The sequence below is a fragment of the Neomonachus schauinslandi genome, chromosome 3 (genome assembly GCF_002201575.2).
Source record: "Neomonachus schauinslandi chromosome 3, ASM220157v2, whole genome shotgun sequence".
Classification (NCBI taxonomy): Eukaryota; Metazoa; Chordata; class Mammalia; order Carnivora; family Phocidae; genus Neomonachus; species Neomonachus schauinslandi.
This window is the reverse complement of record NC_058405.1, coordinates 136,873,800-136,895,564: the sequence shown is the minus strand read 5'-3', so window position 1 is coordinate 136,895,564 and position 21,765 is coordinate 136,873,800. Positions and strand designations below refer to the sequence as shown.

General features: G+C 33.0%; 1 protein-coding gene across 3 annotated transcripts in view; it reads left to right on the top strand.

The window, feature by feature from the left end:
• The window catches only part of LNPK (lunapark, ER junction formation factor), a 78,530-nt gene that overhangs the window by 53,231 nt on the left and 3,534 nt on the right, over positions 1-21,765 (top strand). For all 3 annotated transcript variants that reach the window (XM_044913336.1, XM_021703366.1, XM_021703365.2), the window contains 4 exons: positions 4,904-5,116; positions 13,649-13,754; positions 15,217-15,287; positions 16,074-16,244. In XM_044913336.1, the coding sequence (XP_044769271.1) occupies positions 4,904-5,116; positions 13,649-13,754; positions 15,217-15,287; positions 16,074-16,244 (561 nt within the window). The remainder of the gene's footprint in view (positions 1-4,903; positions 5,117-13,648; positions 13,755-15,216; positions 15,288-16,073; positions 16,245-21,765) is intronic.

Sequence of the window (21,765 nt, the reverse complement as noted above, 5' to 3'; positions counted from 1 at the left end):
TCTTTCTTTCTTTTTCTTTCTTTCTTTCTTTCTTTCTTTCTTTCTTTTTCTTTTTTTCTTTCTTTTCTTTCTTCTTTCCTTTCTTTCCTTCTCTCTTTCTTTCCTCCCCAAAGCTTTGCCTCTATGGAAAGGAAGAGGTTATGGAGTCATTTTGTTACTAAAAAGTCATGCACCTATTGAGAAAACAATTTATAGAGAAGTAGGGCTGAGTTTAAAGTAGCTTATTATGAGTAGGATATGTAGAAGATGATACAGTGAATATAGACCTTAGAGAACTTTTTGAAAGTAAAAGGAAGAGATGCCAAGTGCATGGTCCTTATTTTGATTATTTAAAGGAATCATATAAATTTAAACAATAGAGACCAGAATTTATATAAATTTAAAAATAGAAACTCTCCTGAAGCTATATCCCCATGTCTCACTAAACTACATTTAATAATCACTTATAAAGAGCCAAATTCACCCTAAATTTAAGAATACCCACTTTTGCATATGTGAATCATTCAAAGGCTTTTTCTTGATGCTTTTTCTTATGAGGCTTAGAACTGGACATAACGTTGAGAAAACCTTTGACCAGTGCTAGAGAAAATATGAGGATTGTCTTTGTAGTTTTGCCAACACTTTAAAGAAATTTGAAACCCAGAGTGGATACAAGACTTTTTTAGTTTGCATAAGGAACTGGTGGTATTGGCTAGGATGAAAATCCAGGACTCCTAACTATAGTGTGGTATTCTTCCTACTATAGCTTAATACCAAAATGAAGATAAAACCCTCTACAAACAATCAGTGTTTAAAAATCTGATAAATCAAGAGAATTATTTGTCTTATAGAACATTTATCTCAAGAATTATTTAAGAGCAGCTAGAGTAGGTTTAAGTTTTTGCATAAATTTTGAATTTACATATTTAAATAAGTTCACAAATAAGTTTAGGAAAACATTTAATTTGTACATTAATATCTACACTTTAATTTTTGCTTTAGAAATTCTAGATTGCTTAGCTTTTGATTTATTGTAATCTCTGGAACCTTTAGATGAATACTACTTCTAATAGTTTTTGCTTATTAAGTACTTATTAAGTACCTGTGCTTTGGTTAAGCCCTTTGCATTGCTTATCTCATTTAATTTTTACAACAGTTAAGAGGTAAGTATTCCTGTTAAAAGGAAGCTGAACTGAGATTTGTCAGCAACTTGGAAAAGGCTACATGTACATCTAATAATAGGGTGGAGCTGAAATTTAAATCAACACAGCTTGATCCCAGAGTCTGCTTTTTTTTTCTTTGTAGTTTCAAGTTTTTATTTGAATTCCAGTTAGTTAACATACAGTGTAATATTAGTTTCAGGTGTAGAATTTAGTGATTCATCACTTACATACAACACCCTGTGCTCATCACAAGTGCTGTCCTTAATCCCCATCACCCATTTAACCCATCTCCACCCTGCCTACCCACCTCTCCTACAGCAACCCTCTGTTCTCTGTAGTTAAGAGTCTCTTTTATGGATTGCCTCTTTTCCCCCTCTGTTTTGTTTCTTAAATTCCATGTGTGAGTGAAATCATATGGTATTTGTCTTTAACTTATTTCAAGCAGAGTCTGTGCTTTTTAACAACTATCTTGTTTTATCATTATTTTAACCGACTGAGCCACCCAGGTGCCATTTTATCATTATTTTAAACTTTGTTTTCTTTTGTTTATTGTAATATAGAAGTTTTAAATCTCATTTAGATTCTGTTTGCTTCATTTTGAATTTAAAAATATAGACATGTACTCATACTTGGTGGGTGTAATTTTTATTGAATTAGTGATTGATCACTGATAAGGATGTTGAAACATCCTCCAGTCAAGAATTGAACTTATGGAACACTCCTTATGATACTTTATCAGATTGGTGTGAAATGCTTGGTAAATCTTTTTTGTGGGATGGTATTTTACATTTAAATGCAGGAAAAGTTAAATATAACCGATAAAATACTTTGTTGAATAACAGAAAGTTTTTAGAGTTACTGTATTACAGAGTATTTGTGAATGGCAAATCTTAGATGATTTAAATGATAAATCTTAGATGTTTTAAATTGAGACTACCAGAATATTTCATAACACCTTACCAAATATAGACTTGGTGTTGTATTGCTAGCTATTTTCACCTATTGATATTGTAACTGTTACTTGCTTTTCCTTTGAAAACAATGAAACTATGTTTTCTCCCTTTCCTGACTCTTTTATGTCATTTTTCTCCTTTTTCTGTCTAAATCTAGATTCAGAAATTATTAAGCCAAGTCTCTTTCGTGGAATGCTAGACATGGTGTCCTTTGTTAACCTAGCTAGTTATAGACCTCAACTTTCAGTAGTTCATGAGTGGTATGAGTGATGTATGTTAAAAGGGTACTTTAATTGTCCCAGGGTAGATGCACATTCAGAGAAAGCAATTTCAAGTCTTTGTTCAAGAAGTGAAAGAATAATAACTACTTTTAATATAGTTTGATACATGTTAAACTTTTATTTATCTGGAAGAAAAATGTCATTTTGTAGTTATGTTTTAGCTGAAAATTGGCTAAAAAATGATTTACAGTATTTGATACCTTGTTTTTGTTTTTTGTATTTTTTTTTTAAGATTTTATTTATATATTTGACAGAGAAAGACACAGCGAGAGAGGGAACACAAGCAGGGGGAGTGGGAGAGGGAGAAGCAGGCTTCCCGCTGAGCGGGGAGCCTGATGCAGGGCTCGATCCCAGGACCCTGGGATCAGGACCTGAGCCGAACGAAGGCAGACGCTTAACGACTGAGCCACCCAGGTGCCCTGATACCTTTTTTTAAAAAAATTAATTTAAATGACCAAATCTTAATATAATTTCAATGATCTTAGTACCTTTTGTAGCTTTTTTTTTTTTTTTAAAGTAGGCTCCATGCCCAATGTGGGGCTTCAATTCACAACCCTGAGATTGAGTTGCATGCTTTCCCAACTGAGCCAGCCAGGGGCCCCTCAATACCTTTTGCAGCATTTCATGGCTTTCCCAATGTGTAACCACCTTTTAAGGTGTTCCTTGTGAGTAAAAGATAATTAAGTAACCAGCTAATTTGCAGGAGATATTAGGATACAGTTAGATCAGGTAAGGTCTGAAAATTCTATATAAACTGCATGGAAAATAGCCAGATATAAAGGTAGTTCCATTTATATCATGATGATCTGCTTGTAATTTATTATTTCAGTGGCTAGGTTAGAGACTAAATTAAGAGCCAGAGGAAAATTAGTTTGTCTTAGTAAGCTCACTAACTGGTCATTTGAAAATACTTTGTGTGGGGGCACCTGGGTGGCTCAGTCGGTTAAGCGTCTGCCTTCAGCTCAGGTCATGGTCCCGGGGTCCTGGGATCGAGCCCCATGTCGGGCTCCCTGCTCCTTGGGAGCCTGCTTCTCCCTCTGCCACTTTCCCTGCTTTTGTGTGCATGCTCTCTCTCTCTCTCTCTCAAATAAATAAATAAAATCTTAAAAAAAAACTTTTTAAAATTAAAAGAAAATATTTTATGGGAAAACACTGTCATCTGAAATATGTATTTGATAAATGGGAGCTATCAATACAAACATCATTTAATCCTTATAACAATTCTATGAGTTAATATTATTATGCTAAATTTACAGATAAAGAAGAGAGGTTTAGTGAAGTTAACCCATCTGAAGTCATGTAATGCTGCTATAAGCTACAGCCAAGATTCTAACCAAACTTTTCTGCTAGATTGTAGTGAACTGAAACCTGATGCTAGAGCTGTACTTTTAGTTGCAATGAACTCTTCATGAAAATCTTTAACTGTCAAATAGAGTCCAAATTTAAAATTTTTTGCTTTTGGAAGTATGCATTTTTACCAGTCATGCCAATTAAAATTTAACTTCTTTAGTTTCAGCCTATTATTTCAGGATTTGTGATAATTTAAGGTGATATGTAGAATTAAAAAGCAATAAGCACTTCTTGAGATCTTACCATTGACATTCAAGTAAGATATTGGTGGGGAGGGGAAATGATAGAACTGGATTTTGTGTTATGGAGTTAGGGGATCATGAAATTTTCTGTAAAGGGCCAGATAGTAAATACAGTAAATGGCTCTAACAGCCACGTGATCTCTTGTAAATGCTCAGCTCTTCTAAAGCAGCTGTAGACAATATGTAAACAAAAGAGTGTTGCCGTGTTTTAATAAAACTACTAAAAGGAGCGGGAGCCTGGATTTGCCACATTTACCAGCCCTGTTACAGAAAATCTTGTAATTTCTGCAACTAAAAGATAAGACTTATTTATGATGATACTGCTTATGTAGAGTGGAAGTTTTCCTTTATTGAATGTATTGGCAAAAAAAAAAAAAATTACCAAAAAGACAGTAATAGTATAAAGGAGATTGGGAATAGTACCTAATAGTAAAGACTACTTTTTCAGCATTTCTATGACTACTTAGATTAAATACCTCATAAATTATTTGATAATTCCAGAATATAATTATTCACTCATTTCTTAGAATTAACATTTTTCTTGAAGAAACAAATCTGCCGTTTTCATCAGAGTTTTCACAAATTCTGATAAACTTACTTTCCTTTATCATAAATTAGGAAGGATTACTGTGAAAAGACATGACACATAATTGGGTTATGATTTTATTTTATTTGAATTTATTTTGAATAGTGGTATCTCTAGATAGATCAAGACTTTTGTGTAAATATATCCAGTTGGAAGTGTAGGGTCAGAAATGGAGTACTCTGTTATAGTCAGTTTTCAATGTTACATCTTATAAACTTCTTATTACAAGAAGTTTTGACCCTACAGATGCTTTCTGGTGCTACAAAACTTTATTAAACGTGAATCATTTTGTGGTATTGGCTAAAATGGATATTAAATAAAAAATGCACTTTTTAATTCTTATTCTCAGAGATTCGTCAGCGAACTGCAGTTCAGAGAAACCTTTCTCCAACACCCACAAGCTCTAGCCAGGGCCCTCCTCCACAAGTTCCAGTATCTCCTGGACCACCAAAGGACAGTTCAGCCCCTGGTGGACCCCCAGAAAGAACTGTTACTCCAGCCCTGTCATCAAATGTGTTACCAAGACGTCTTGGATCCCCTGCTACTTCAGTGCCTGGAATGGGTAAACAGAGCACTTAATGTTATTTACAGTTTATATTGTTTTCTCTGGTTACCAATAAAATGGGCCATTTTCAGGCAGTATGGAAATGGCATTTCATTTGGAAATAGCAGAGCAGTTATCTGATTAAGCAGGAGTTCCATATTCAATTAGCCATAACTCTTTACAGCTGGCACCTTGTGATACTGAAACCTATTTCTTGAGCTCATTTAACTGTTATGGCTTCTTTGTTTAAATGGCAATAAAACTTTGTGGTATTCTGTAGTCAACGGTATAGCATATCTTTTTATATTCAGCTTTAGAATGACTCCAGATTTATATAAAATGGGGATAGAAGAGAACACTTTTGGAATATATTCATGCTTTTTGCTAAACTCTTCACATATATTTTTAAACATGACAATATATTCCAGGAAGACTATTTCTGCATTGTATACAATACTATTATTGTTAATATGGGCTGGTAGATTTTTCTTTTATTTAGTGGTTGAACCTTAGTACTTTCTGACAGATACTTTAGCATAAAGTTCTATTAAATTAACAACTGCCTTTTCTATTTCATTTCTTTGGATTCTCTTTTTTCAGTGTGGTAGATCTCTAGGGGAAGATCCCATTTTTGGAGTGTAGTAGGTTAAATTACCCTGCAGCTTTCTTTTGGAGTGTGATGGGACATGGAAGTCTACTGCTTCGGCAGATCACATTATTTTATATAAATTTCCATGTCAGATTCTTGAATATGATAGTAAATTATTTATCTTATTTTAAGATATTTAATTCTAATTTAAGTTACTTTGGTATTTCATGACTAATTACTAACATATAATTTATAGTGATTTTGAGGCTAGCCAGTAGTTGATACCAGGTATTCAGGGCACTAACATAATAAAAGCAATCTAAATGTTACTATGACAGTAGTTTTTTTTCCCTGCTTTCCCTTCAAAGAAAAGGAGCATAAGATTTTAGAAAACTAGAAAACTGTTAATTTATAAACAAATTAAAGCTGGCTACAAATGAAATATATATAAATCATAACTTTTAAAATAGTTATTGAAAAATACTTCTAAACTTGACATATAATGTTGTCACTTAAGGCAGCCATGTATTTTGTGAAATTGAGAAAAATTAAGTTGAAAATTATTTATCTTTCTGTTGTTATTTGATTGATTTGAGATACCCATGATTTGTAAAGTTCTTAGTAGTTTAATGGAAGAACTTTTTTTGTGTGTGAGAATGCATGAATTATATATATTTGTGTATCTAAGTTTTAAGGAAATAAAAGTTTAGCAACTTGTATAAAGTAATAAAAACTATTGCACATGTAAGAATAGGGTTATAGAGGGAACAATTGCCTAACTTTCATGATCATGTAAATAAAACATATTTTACTGAAGTTTTTAATTTGTTTTCCATGTAGAAGACTAAGTTGTGCATTGCCAAAAATATGAGTTAAATGATTTCTTACAGAGAAGATTAATAATTCATTTTTTCATTATGCCATATTTGTGGAAGAGAATCAATTTAATGTGTATTACCACAGGGCTCCCATATGTTTGAAAATTAATAACCAGCAGGTACTTGATAATTTGCCAAGCTGTGTAAAAATGACCAGTATTCCTACAATGATTGCTCTTGATATTTGTATTAATTACTGTTATCTGTAATAGCATAAATATGAAGATGTGTTATTTTAAAAGTTATTAGTATGCACAGCATTTAAGATATTTTTATGAAATCTGTTGTTTTATGTATCCAGATTCCTTTATGGACATTTTCATTTTAAACATATAGAAGTAAAATATTCCAGCAAAAGTTAATTTGACTTAAATGTTTTCAAGATATAATTTGGCATACTTATTCAAGTTGAAAATTTGATAATGAGGAATGACATTGTGTGCATTCACATTTACTTTTTGATCATAAATGATTGAATGTTGTTAATACAAGTAAACCAATAACTTACTGATGAAATCTGAAAAATGTTCTTGATTTGTTATACAAAGAACTTATTCTAGAACCTGAATTTCATTTGTTAATCGCTACAATTTTGACATCATTTGCCCTCTTTTAGATGGTAACAACCTTTAGGTTTGTGGTTATTTACAAAGCAAATCTCTTTATTAGCCTTTAAAATATTAATATAGTATTGCTACTCTAAAACCATTCTTGAGTACTTTAAAGTTTTGTCACAATTGTTTTGAAAACCTTGTATCCTTATATTGTAAGGCTTAATCCAACAAGGCCTCATTTTGTTGCAGTCTTCTATGAGGTCTCCCTGTCAACCTTCATTGCTGCCCGTCTCATTCGTATGTTCATCCTGCCTTGCAGGCAAACATCAACTTACTTATTTTATTCTCTCACTTTCTTCTAGTGCTGCCTTCTGTGTTGTCTCTCAGTTCAGAGTATCTCCTACAAATAGTTCTTTTTCAGTTTTCAAAGATTGTGGTTACAATTCATAAGTCTTTATTTTTGTTGTTAATGTTTTTAAATGATGTAAATCATTAAATCAAACTAGGTTATTCTTCCACTCTCCACTCTCCATTTATCTCTTCTGCTATTGCCTAGTTTATTACATGAACACAGTATATTTCTATTTATTTAGATCTTCAGTTTTTCTCAGCAGTGTTTTATAGTGTGCAATATATAAGTTTTATATATTTTCTTGGTTAAATGTGTATGTAATTATCTCCAATTTTTGAGCCTGTTGAAAATGGCTTTGTTTTACTATCTCCAGTTATTCATTGCTAATATATATAGAAATACAATTGATTTTTATATATTGGTCTTCTATAATCTTGCTAAACCTATTAGTTTTATTAGTTTTTTAATAGATTCTATAGTATTTTCCATAGACTATCACATTGTGAATAAAGATAATTCTTCTTTTTTTCTAATCTGTGTTCCTTTTATTTCTCATTCTTGCTTATTACACAAACTAGAACCTTTGGTACAATGTTGAATAGAAGTGGCAAAAGCAGGGGAGCCTGACTGGTTCAGTTGGTGGAGCTTGCAACTCTTGATCTTGGGGTTGTGAGTTCAAGCCCCACATTGAATGTAGAGATTACTTACAAATAAAATCTTTAAAAAAAAGAAGAAGAAGTGGAAAAGCAGACCTTCTTCCTTATTGCTGCTCTTAGGAGGAAAGCAGTTACCTTTTCACCTTTCAGCATGGTGTTAGCTGTAGGGTTTGTTGTTGTTTATCAGGTTGAGGAAGTACCCTTCAATTTCTAGTTAGCTGAAGATTATCAGTAATGGATGATGGATTTTATCAAATATTTTTTTTATGCATCTACTGAGATGCTTATGTGGGGTTTTAGTTTTGTTTTAACATCTGTTAATGTAGTGAAATACATTGATTTTTAAATGTTGGACTACCTTGCTTTCCTGGGATAAATCTGACTTAGTCATGGTGTTTTATTTTTTATATATATTGTTGGGTTTGATTTGCTAAAAGTTTGTTAAAAATGTTTACATCAATGTTCTTAGGGATATTGGTCTGTAGTATTTTTTTTTTTTTCTTGTAATGTCTTTGTCAGGTTTGGGTATCAGAGGTGTAAGAAAGTATTCTCTCATCTTAAATTTTACAGAGAGTTTTGTGTAGAATTTATATTATTTCTTCCTTAAATGTTTAGTAGAATTTATAGGTTTAAGCATCTGGGTCTGCTGTTTTCTTTGTGGAAGTTTTTTTTTTTTTTTAAACTAAAAATTCAATTGAACAAAATCTACAGACTAATATCTCTTAGGAACATAGATATAAAAGTTCTTTATAAAATTTTAGCATATTGAATAATTATTTCTTGTTGAGTGAGCTTTTGTAATTTGGTAGTCTTTCAAAGGATTGTACTGGCATAAAATTATTCATAATATGCTTGTAAACAATAGATTTATGCCATTTCTCTCATTCCTGATACTAGTATTTTGTATCTTCCTTTTTTCCCCCTGGTTAGTCTGGCTAGAGGTTTATCAGTTTTGATATTCTCAAAAGAACCAGATTTTCTCTATTATTTTTGTATTTTCTATTTTATTAATTTTTACTCTTCATTATTTTTTATTCTGTTTATCTTGGGTTTAATTTGCTCTTCCTTTTTAGTTTCTTAAGGTGGAAGCTGAATTCATGAATTTTAGATTTACCCTCTTTTATAGATGTTTTAGTGTTACAAATTTTCCTCTACCTACTGCTTTAGCTGCATATCATAAGTTTGATATGTTGTTTTTTCATTTACATTCAATTAAAAATACTTTCTAACTTCCATTTTGATTTTTCTTTGAACCCTTGGTTATTTAAATGTATGTTAGTTAGTCTCCAAATATTTGGAGATTTCCTTGTTGTCTTTCTGTTGCCAATTTCTAATTTAATTCTGTCATGGTCAGAAAACATATGTTGTATTGTTTAAATTTTCTTAAATGTACTGAGGCTTGTTTTATGTCTCAGAATATCATCTGTCTTGGTAAATGTTTTATATTCACTTGAATATATATTCTGTTCCTGTTGGATAGAGTGGCTATAAATGTTAATTAGGACAAGTTGGTAGCACATAGTATTTTTCAGGTCTTCTATATCATTACTGATTTCTGTGTTTATTCTGTCAATTATTGAGAGGAAACTGTTGAAATCTCCAACTGTACTATTGTGTGTGCCTGTGTATAAATATGTATATAGTATTGTGTGTGTGTATACATATATATGTATATATGTATATATATATATACATACAAGCATATATATAACATACACACACACAGTAGATATGTATTTGTCTATTTTTTTTTGTAGTTTCTATTAGTTTTTTGCTTTATATGTTTTGAAGCTCTGTTATGATGCACATACATATTTAGGATTATTATGTTCTCTTGATGAAGTGACTCCTTTGTCATTATAAAATTACCCTTTTTATCCCTGATAATATTCTTTGCTCTGAAGTCTACTCTGTTTGATATTAATACAGCTACTCCAGATTTCTTTTGATTAGTGTTAGCCTATTTATATATATGTTTCTATCATTTATTTATTATTATTTTTAAAGGATTTATTTATTTTAGACAGAGAGAGAGAGAGAGAGGGAGAACACAAGTGGGGGGAGGGGCAGAGGGAGAGGAAGAGAGGGAATCCCAAGCAGACTCCACACTGAGTGTGGAGCCCACCATGGGTCTTGATCCCACAACCCCAAGATCATGATCTGAGCTGAAACCAAGAGTTGGATGCCTAATCAACTGAGCCACCCAGGTGTCCCTCTATCATTTATTTTTAACTTATTTGTGTCTTTGTATTTATTTATTTTTTATTTTTCTTTTTGGTAAGCAACATATATCAGGTTCTTGCTTTTTTATTCTGACAATCATGGCTCATAATGAGGATGTTCAGGCTACATACATTTAACAGGGTTGGTATATTTGGGTTTGAGTTTAAATCTTCTATTGTGCTATTTTTTTCCTACTTGTCCCTCTGTTCTGTTACTTTTCTCCTTGTTTTCTGCCTCTTTTGAATTATCTTTATTATTTTATCTTTTTTCATTGCTTTACTATCTATTGCTTTTTCATGTTATTTTAGTGGGTCTTTTGGGGTTTACAGTATGTATTTTGAACTTATAACAGTTCATCTTCAAGTGATATAATACCAATTCACAAATAGTTTGAGAATCTAACAACAGTATACTTACATTTCTCCTCTCCTGGCCTTTGTGCTACTGTTGCCATACATTTTACTTCAATATATGTTAATTCTTTTTTTTTTTTTTTAGATTTTATTTATTTATTTGACAGAGAGAGACACAGCGAGAGGGGGAACACAAGCAGGGGGAGTGGGACAGGGAGAAGCAGGCCTCCCGCCAAGCAGGGAGCCCAATGCAGGGCTCAATCCCAGGACCCCGGGATCATGACCTCAGCCAAAGGCAGACACTTAACGATTGAGCCACCCAAGCACCCCTACTTCAATATATGTTATAAACCCTACAACAAATGATTATTTTTCCTTTAAGCTATCAATTATTTTTTTAAGAGTTCTGGATATTTATCCACGTGGTAACCATTTCAGTTATTTCCTTTGTACTACCTCTTTCTATCTGGTGTCATTTTTCTGTCTTTTAACATTTTTTTTTTTTAAGATTTTATTTATTTATTTGACAGAGAGAGACACAGCGAGAGAGGGGAACACAAGCAGGGGGAGTGGGAGAGGGAGAAGCAGGCTTCCCGCTGAGCAGGGAGCCCGATGTGGGGCTCGATCCCAGGACCCCGGAATCATGACCTGAGCTGAAGGCAGACGCTTAACGACTGAGCCACCCAGGCGCCCCTGTCTTTTAACATTTTTATAGTGCAGTTCTGCTAATGATGAATTCTTTCAGTTTTGTATGTCTGAAAAAGTCTTCATTTTGTTTTCATTTTTAAAAGATGTTTTTACTAATACAGAATTCTAATTGATAGTTTTTCTTTAAAAATATTGCTTCACTGTCTTTTGGCTTGCTTATTTTCTGATGAGAAATCTATCATTCTTACCTCTGTTTCTCTGTATATGATGTATCTTTTTCTGACTGTGCTATGATTTTCTCTTTATCACTGGTTTTAAGCAGTTTGATTGTCTCTGCCTTGGTGCAAAATTATGTTTCTTGTGCTTAGGGTTTGTTGATATTCTTGGATTTGTGGGTTTATAGATTTCATCAAATTTGGAAAATTTTTGTGCATCATTTCTTCAAGTATTGTTTTCTTTTCTCTCTCCTTTCTTATGGACTCCAGTTATATGTACATTAGGCTGCTTGTGTTTGTTCCACAGCTTGCTGATAATTTGTTTATTTAAAAAATTTTTAGGCTTCTCTTTGTGTTTCATTATGTATGGTTTCTATTGCTATATCTTCAGGTTTACTTCTGTGCCCTCCGCGTCCAAACTGCTATTCATCCCATCTGCCGATTTTTCATTCTAGACCTTATAGTTTTCATCTGTAGAAGTTCAATCTGGGTCTTTTGAAATTTTTCCATGTTTTGACTACACACATTGACTCTTTCTTCTAGATTCTCAGTCATATGGAATATGGTCATAATAAGTGTTTTAACATATTTGTATACTAATTCTATAAACTGTCATTTCAGGGTCATTTTTGGTTGATTTTTCTCATTATGGGTTGTATTTTCCTGGTTATTTGGAAGTCTTATAATTTTTGATCTGATATCAGGCATTATGAATTTTATCTTACTGAATGCTGGATATTTTTATGTCCTTATACAAAGGTCCTCTGAATACTTAATCCAATAACCTGTGTGTTATGACATTTTCCACTCTGGCTGGTGAGAACATGGAATAGTTTGGCCCCATGTGAACACTGTTACCGTTAATATTTGGGGGCATTTTTTTCTGTGTACTCAGATAGTTTCATCATACACATGCACCAGTCAGTAGTATGTTGAGCAGTCTTGGGGATCCTCTGTAGATCGTTGGTGTTCTTGCTCTGTGCATTCCTCTTCCTGTGAACCCAAGCTGCCTTGGTCTCTCCAGAGTTCCATCTTTATCTCCTCAAACTCAGGAATACTGATACATTTCAGCTGGATTTACCCTCCCTGGGCTGCTGCCTGGGGATTTTCTCCAGGCAATAAGCTGGGGCAGTTGTTGGACTCATCTTACTTACTTTTGGTCTCTTGGGGATCTTTATCCTACATTGCCTGATACCCAGTGTCTTTAAAATATATGTTTCATCATATATTTTGCACAGTATTTTAGTTATTTTAGGTGGAAAGGTAAATCTGACCCCTGTGACTCTATTATTGCCCCAAATGGAAGTCTCCTAATTTGTTATTACATAAGATTTTAAGAGTCTGGGCATTTTATTTATTTATTTTTCTTTTAAAATATTTTATTACTTGTATAATCCTACCAAAATCTATTTAGTTATATCTATCCATACATGTATATACATGTTTTTTAAGTTTTTTATTTATTTTTAAATTATTTTTTAAATTTAAGTTTACTTAACATACAGTGCAATTCAGTAGAATTCAGTGATTCATTACTTACATACAACACCCAACACCTCTTTACAACAAGTGCCCTCTTTAATAAGAGTCTGGGCACTTAAAAATTTAGTTTGTACAGAGCCCAACATAGTTTCAGTTCTTAATAGATTATGTTGATGGTTTTGATATAGAACATAATTTAACATTTTTTTGGTAGTGTAATATTTTTATTTTTATTTTTTTTAAAGATTTTATTTATTTATTTGACAGAGAGACACAACGAGAGAGTGAACACAGCAGTGGGGGAGTGGGAGAGGGAGAAGCAGGCTTCCGCTGAGCAGAAAGCCCGATGTGGGGCTCGATCCCAGGACCCTGGGATCATGACCTGAGCCAAAGGCAGATGCTTAACAACTGAGCCACCCAGGTGCCCCTGTAGTGTAATATTTTTAATGAAAATGTGAATGCTCTGAAGAGATGTATTTTTGTTTTGTTAAAATCTTTCGAATATTCTGACAAGCATGGGTAGTACTTGGTAACTGAATTAAAATTTAAATGTATTTTATACATATATATTTCATATGTATTTATTTATTTATTTACTAGGTCTTCATCCTCCGGGTCCACCTTTAGCAAGACCCATTCTCCCCCGAGAACGAGGTGCTCTGGATAGAATTGTTGAATATTTAGTTGGTGATGGTCCACAAAACAGGTAATGTTTATTAAGGTGGTAGGTAAATGAAAATGAGGAAAAAGTTTATTGGTCAGGGTGTGTGTGTGTGTGTGTGTGTGTGTGTGTGTATGTAGTAGATGTTCTATAGTTTTGTGGCTCTTATTTCCTGATTTTAGAACATAATAGAATATTTTATAGCCCTGCAAAGAGTACATATTCATTTGTTTTTCAGTAAAAATTTGGATAAAGTATCTAGATAAAATACAGAAAAATATATAGAGAAAACAAAATAATGTTATATGATATTTTTAGAGAAATTGTATCATTTCATTGAAACTTTTAAGCTTGAAGAGCAAACAAATAGCGAAAACTTGGTAGGTTGTAAGAAATGGAGTTTCAGGGGCGCCTGGGTGGCTCAGGCATTAAGCGTCTGCCTTCGGCTCAGGTCATAATCTTAGGGTCCTGGGATCGAGCCCCACATGGGGCTCCCTGCTCAGTGGGGAGCCTGCTTCTCCCTCTCCCTCTCCCTCTCCCACTCCCCCTGCTTGTGTTCCTCCCTCGCTGTCTTTCTCTCTCTTTCAAATAAATAAATAAATAAAATCTTAAAAAAAAAAAAAAGAAATGGAGTTTTATAGATGTCAGTACTGGAATTGGTGATGGTGATGATTTTAACAATGAGGACAATTTACATATGTTTGACACTTTTAGTTCTCAAAATACTTCTCCACTTATTATTGGATTTTTATGATAACCCTAGGAAGGCAGGGATGATGTCAGCAGAGCAACTGTCGTAGTGTAGATTTTTAAAAAATACTTAGGATGGTAGAGTAGATATTTCACAAGGTTATGGTTAATATTATCATTTTAATAAAAGGACTGAATTTAATGTTAATATAATAAATTATATATTATTCAAAACAGACAAGTTGTTGTTTGATAGGGCCAAGTATTTGTTAAGTACATACACAGAGAACAGAGAGAGTACATAAAGGGGAAATGAGGAAGATGTATAACTAGGATAGATATAGGAATCATGAAGTATGAAGTTAACCTTTGGATTGGACTAAACAAATTAAATTCATTTCTTTATTACAGACTTCTCAGAGGTTTTAATAACATTCATTGTGAATCTCTAAGGGGTTCCATCTTTTCCAGTCTTACCTAGTCACAGATTTGGGGTCTGTCATCCTCAGAAATATATGTTAGAAAATACTGAAATTTAAGTGGTCTGTTATTGACTATGTTTCTCTTAACTTAGTAAGGATATATTCATTTGACTCATGACTTATTTTTAATTTGGCCTATAAATTGTATTTTAAAAGGCTTAAAATTTTGGCTGTTATGTTTAAAGAGTATTGTTCATTGTTTACTAAGTAACATCTAAACTGTTAATGACATATTTCACTATGCTAAAATATAAGTTAGCTGTTGGCTAAAGTAGCCTTTCCATGGGCTTTGTCTGCATTTGCAACTGATATGTTCATTTTTCCTTTTCGTGTAGGTATGCCCTTATATGTCAGCAGTGTTTTTCTCATAATGGCATGGCTTTGAAAGAAGAATTTGAATACACTGGTAAGAATTATTGGGCAGTTAGATTTAAATATTTTACTCTTAAATATTTCATTCTATGCCAATTCCTATGTAATGTCACTTTGTTGTAGGTGCCCTGTATGTATTTTTCAGGCATATTGTTCTTATTTTAGAACACAGAGCAAAGCAGGAAAAACAGTGCAGTTGTTTTCCTCATACAGTGTACAACTTCTAGGTCAGTTTTCTCAAACTTCACTGTGTATCAGAATCACCTGAAGAGCTTTTAAAGGTTATTGTGCCTAGGACCCACCTACAAAGAGTCTGTTTTAATTGATCTGGGGGGAGGGGGACAGGCTTTTTTTTTTTAAAGCACCTCAGATACTCATGTGTAGCTACTATTAAAAAAAATATTACACTAAATTAATTATGCTTCTTAAATACAGCATACTACATTTTCTTGGGCAAGTGAGCAGGGTTCTGGATTTTAAAATACCTAATGATTCTACTGAGTAGAAATGTAATTTCTGTAATACATTTTAGATTGTTATAGATTGTTTTTCTATTAGATAACCTGCTGTGTAACTTATGATCTTTTCTGTTCTAAAATTAATATTCTAATTTTAATAATAATTAGAAAGTATGCTTGAAAATTAGCTTTTGTTAGAGCACTTGCCATATTGTTAAAGCCAGAAATAATTTCACAAGGGATAAATAATTTTTGAAGGGTTCTTTGACTACTTTGCAAAAGTGATCTTGAGAATTATCTCATTAGTCCTTGAATTTATTTTGGTTTATGGTTTTATTTATTTATTTTTTAATTCTCTGCAGCTTTTAGATGTGCCTACTGTTTTTTCTTGAATCCTGCAAGAAAAACTAGACCTCAGGCTCCAAGACTTCCAGAGTTTAGTTTTGAGAAGAGGCAGGCAATGGAAAGCTCAAGTTCAGTTGGTCCCTTGCCCTCAAGAAGTGTGATTTCATCAGAGAACCTGATCAGTGAAGGTATGAATATGTTAATTAAAAAGTTTTATCTCTTAATAATGTTTGCTATTTAACAATAAAAGCATCATACTTTTAGATAAGAATGGATTAATTTATGAGATTTTGCAACACGCATGTATCAGCTATTACTCTGATAACTCTAGCCGCCTGTGTGATTGATCTGATGTGTTTCAGTGTTAAAATATAGGTTATACTGTGTTAAGCAGCATCTAGCAACAGCTAGGTAAACACTGTTTATGGAGTGACATCTTCGTGTAACTCTTGGGAGATTTGACCAGTAATGTTTTCATGGAATCATTTTTTCAGTTTATTTAAGTGAAGCAGGTTATAAGAATTATGCAACTACTTATAAGGGTAAAATTCTGATAAGGTTTATAATTAACATTGGTAAAATAGGTTTTTGCCTACCACTGGAATTGGTAAGGTTACCAGAAGCAGGAAACTTTGGAATTGGAAAGTCATCCTTGCATTCTTTGGATAACTATGTTGATAGGACTGGTATTCCTTTGAAACGGTTTTTTGGGGTCTGCAAGATTAACATTGCTAATGTATGCCTTTGATGTAAAACAACCTTATTTTAGAGAAACAAAATTTATCAGAATTCATTGGTTTTTAGAACTCATCTTGTAATTCTGTTTTAGGATTTCTTGAGGAAGTTTCATGAGAAAATGGAAAAGAGATGGAAGATCTATTAATTGCCAACTATTTCTTGTTAATATTAGATGGGGAGATGTTTGTTAAGCAGCTCTGAATGATGAGGATGCTAAAATTATGGCACAGGCCATGGTATTTTGATGCTATGCCTGATATAGAAAAAAAATCCATATTAGAAGTTTAGTTCACATAGTTTATTTAGCAGTCAGTATTCATCCTTTTAATTTCTTAGAATTGTCATTTACATATATTTGATTTCTTCTTATACAAGTGCTGAGTAGTAAAAAAATCGCTTTAACTGAGAATAACATGAGAGAGTGAATTTTCAGATATGAGAAGTTTAGTATGAAAATCTGAGAACCTTTTTTTTTTTTTTAAAGTTAAAGAGTGAACCTAAAATATTTGTGTTGATTTAGACTTGGCTTTTGGCTTACTAACATATATCAAGATGAATTTGAACACAGATAGTCATGACAAGAAGCCTGTATACTTTCAACATGGAATCAATACCTTCACCTTCTCCAAGTCTGCAACATCAACTCCAAACATAATCACATTTTTGCTTCTGCTTAAGTCATGCTCTGAGCTGCATGCTGTCACATGCAATCACCTGCCTTGCAATTGCAGCCTGTTGAAACAGAAAACTAAAGAATTTCATAGTGAAGATGCCTAGAGGAAAAATTGAAGTCCTTTCCATGAGTAACCTTGCTTATGAAAGCTAAAGTGAATATTTGAAAGCTAATAGTTGGGACAAAAAAACAAAAGAAAGAAAACAACGAACAAAATAAAAATCTTGATAATGAGTCCCATGCTTTATTTAATATCTTCTGCTAAGGTTGAGGTGGATAGTTAGCAAACAACACCCAGCTACACCTTTCCTTCTCATCAAATCTAGGAGGAGCAATACCCTAGATGTCTCATTTTCTATCTGAAATCTCCAGAACGAAGTCTAACTGGCTCAAACTCAGCCCTAATAAGGTAATATTAAGAGGTGAAGACAAAACCTGAGGCAAGGTCTAACAACTCTGTAGCACTAGAAACTGAAGCAACAATTCCATTTGGTTAAGATAGTCTTTGGAGTAGTAACTTTTTCATACTTCTCCTTGGATTCATCAAAATGGCTATGAGAACCTTTTACTTCTTTGGCTTTCCAGAAGATTGAAACTTTTCTCCAAGACTACTGTCTCACCACTATGATATACAGTTACCATTTCCAAGTGATTAGGAAGTATTCTGGAGAAAGATGAAGCTGCATTTATTTTGAACGCTGGTGGCATACCTTCATGATTATATTGAACTAATAAGTAAGACCACATCATCTCAATCATCTCTCTGTGCTGACAGCCAGTGTGAGAGCTTAGATTTCTGATTTCTGCGTTCTTTTTTTTTTTTAAAAAGCTTAGTACTTTTTTTTTTTTTTAAAGATTTTTATTTATTTGAGAGAGAGAGAATGAGAGAGAGCACATGAGAGGGGGGAGGGTCAGAGGGAGAAGCAGACTCCCTGCTGAGCAGGGAGCCCGATGCGGGACTCCATCCAGGGACTCCAGGATCATGACCTGAGCCGAAGGCAGTCGCTTAACCAACTGAGCCACCCAGGCGCCCAATTTCTGCATTCTTGATGTGAAAACTTGAGGTCTAAAAAAAACTTTTCTGCATTAATTTATATATATATATATATTTTAAGATTTTGTTTATTTATTTTTACAAGAGCGAGAGAGAAAACACAAACAGGGGGGAGGGGCAGAGGGAGAAGCAGATCCCTGCTGAGTAGGGAGCCCGATGTGGGGCTCAGTCCCAGGACCCTGGGATCATGACCTGAGCCAAAGGCAGACGCTTAACCAACTGAGCCACCCAGGCACCCAATTTTTATATTTTTTAAAGTAGTAAAATAGCTCCTTGATAGTAGCAGAAACTGGAGAGATTAGGTTATTGAATTCACAGAGGGAACCAAAGGGTAACTTTCTTCCATATGAATTTTCCTTTCAACAAATATTCTATAACTATTTGGGTGAATAATCTTGAATCATTAGAAGCAACCTTTTTAAAAAAAAACTATGATGCAAGACTTTGAGTTTTGTCTTGATTCTGCTACTGGAAGATTTTGCATTTAGGATGAAACATAAGGCTTTTGAAAAATTTTTGGATCACTCTTAAGAACAACTTATGAAATCTTGGAGTTTTCATCAAAGAAGGAGGCCTAGAAGACATTTCTCCCATTAATTACTTATTTGGATTCCTAGAATTTTCTTCCAGAACTGTGTATCCAGATGCTTTGGTAATACTGTATTAAAGAAACACAAGAAATTAGGACTAGGGATTGTCTTTTTATGTAAGAGCATACTAGATATGGTATGCCAAAGTAATGAACTACTTTTAAGTTACTCGGTTTCTTTTATGGCTAAATGAGTAGTGAATCTCTGCTAAGCCACATTAAAGTGGTTTATCAGTTTTGCTTTTCTAAGATGTGCTTTCCAAAATATTTGATATGTAGCATTCTTTTTTGTTAACTATGATAAATAATTAGAATAGAGGTTTCTACATTGTTAGTGTACCAGTAGAGTGATTTTAGGCTAGCATGTTTAAAAAATGTTAATATTTTTTTAATTACTCAGTTGTATTTGTCTAGATCTTATGTAATTATTTTAGTAAAAGATAGCTTTTATTCAACTGGAAATAATGTTCTAATAATAAAACTCATGGCATTTAATCAATACTATAAAAAATATGGGGTAATTAATTGGGTGATGGGCATTAAGGAGGGCAAGTGATGTGATGAGCACTGGGTGTTATACGCAAATGATGAATTATTGAACTAATGATGAAACTAATGATGTACTATATATTGGCTAATTGAATTTAAATAAAAATGAAAAAATAAAAAAATAAAAATACTATCAGAAATAGCAAGTAAAATTTATATAAGGTGAAATTTATTTTGGTAACTGATTTCTGCTTTTTTCTTTCTTTTAAGCAATATATTGTTACAGTTAGGTTATGTTGAACTAGAGAAAATTCTGTTTTTACTATTGTTTGTTATGATGCTCTAGGAAATTGAACTATTTGATAATGTAAATTTTTTGAATTATGTATTTACCAGATCCAGAAAGCTTGTACCTTTATTGATATTTAATTATGTACTTCTTCCTCAGGATATAAACATGCCTATAGTATCTTTTTGCTTGTTTGTTTTATTTATTTATTTTTTATTTATTTATTTATTTTTAAAGATTTTATTTATTTATTTGACAGAGAGAGACACATTGAGAGAGGAGCACAGGCAGGGGGAGTGGGAGAGGGAGAAGCAGACTTCCCGATGCGGGGCTCGATCCCAGGACCCCGGGACCATGACCTGAGCCGAAGGCAGACGCTTAACGACTGAGCCACCCAGGCGCCCCATGCTTGTTTGTTTTAGACCTAGAGATCTTTTGGCCTTTTGATTCTCTTTTCTAAAACACCTTCACCTAGTAATTTTACATTGTTGCCTGATAATGACATTTCTTACTCATCTAATGGATTTGTTCACCAGTGGCAAATAACAGTATTATTATTAAATAGCATTCTGTGTGCTCAATATGAGCTATTTTCTCATAGGTGGTTTTTATTTAATTAATTTTATTCATTGAGCCATTGGGTTAAGTTTTGAGATGAGATTCGTATCTTTGTTCCTTAATTTAAGTTGGCCATTTTCCTTAAGGCAGAAAGTCTTGTAAAAACTGCTTTGCTTAAGACCTGTGAGTTCAAAGACAAACTGTCCATTTTAATTTAACAAATTCTCCTTTGGGTAAGTTTTATAGTCTACACATACATTGGGTACTGATGTGTTAGCAAGGCAAAAGTTTGATGTGTTAGCAAGACAAATTTTTGTTGTTATTGTAAAAAGGAATAAAAAGTAAGAATCTAAATGAATTCACCAAAATATGAAGGATTTTCAAAGGCATAAACTAAATAGAATCATGTTTTTTCCCCTCTGTGGAAAGGAAATATATGAATTTGTTTTGCTATTCTTTAATTTTCTTAGAAAATTATTTAAGAGCTAGAATAAAAACCAAAAGGTACGGTGATGTTCTTACCTGTTTTTGCATGTGTGTGGTTTATAGATGAGGCAGTGGTATTCATTATACAGTTAATACTCAGTTTTATGAGTTTGAGTTGTCTGAGTTGAGGCTTTGCCCAAACAACCATAAGCCGATTGTTACAATTTGGTAGAAAAAGCTTTCTCTCTCAAGAACACTGGGGAGAGGGGCAGGGGGTAGGAGTGGGGAAAGGAACAAATTCCATAGGTCATTTTTGTTTAATCACATTGTGATATATTGTTTTCTTGACATTATGGATGCCAAAGTTGATTTTAAAAATTTTCTTACAGATGGTATTAGGTCATTCGGGTAACTTTGTTTTAATTTTAGACTTAAACTGGTGTTGCACAGGGGAGAAGAGGCCTGTTTAATTAGTGTGAACACAAGGGCTGGTTTCTTTTTTAGTATTTTATGCCCAAATATTGACATCTTCTGTAATGTATTTTATATCACCAAGCTATTTTAAACTATAACTTCATAGAAAAAATTTGCTGTTTTTATTAGAATAGGCAAATGATATTCTCCCATAGAAATAAACTAAATACTTTTGGAATACATTTAATAATCTTATTATAAAGTTCTGTGGCTTAGTTCTTAAACATGTAATTCTCTGTTAATCTTGCACACCTAATTCATTTAAATCTTGTTTGGATGACGTTTCACAAAATGGCATTGGCATCCAAAAATCGAGTATCTATGTCATTTAGACTGATGTCTGCATTATAGGCATTGTGACACATACCAGTTTTTATGTAGTATTACTGCTCTTAAAATTACTTTTCTACAAATTAACC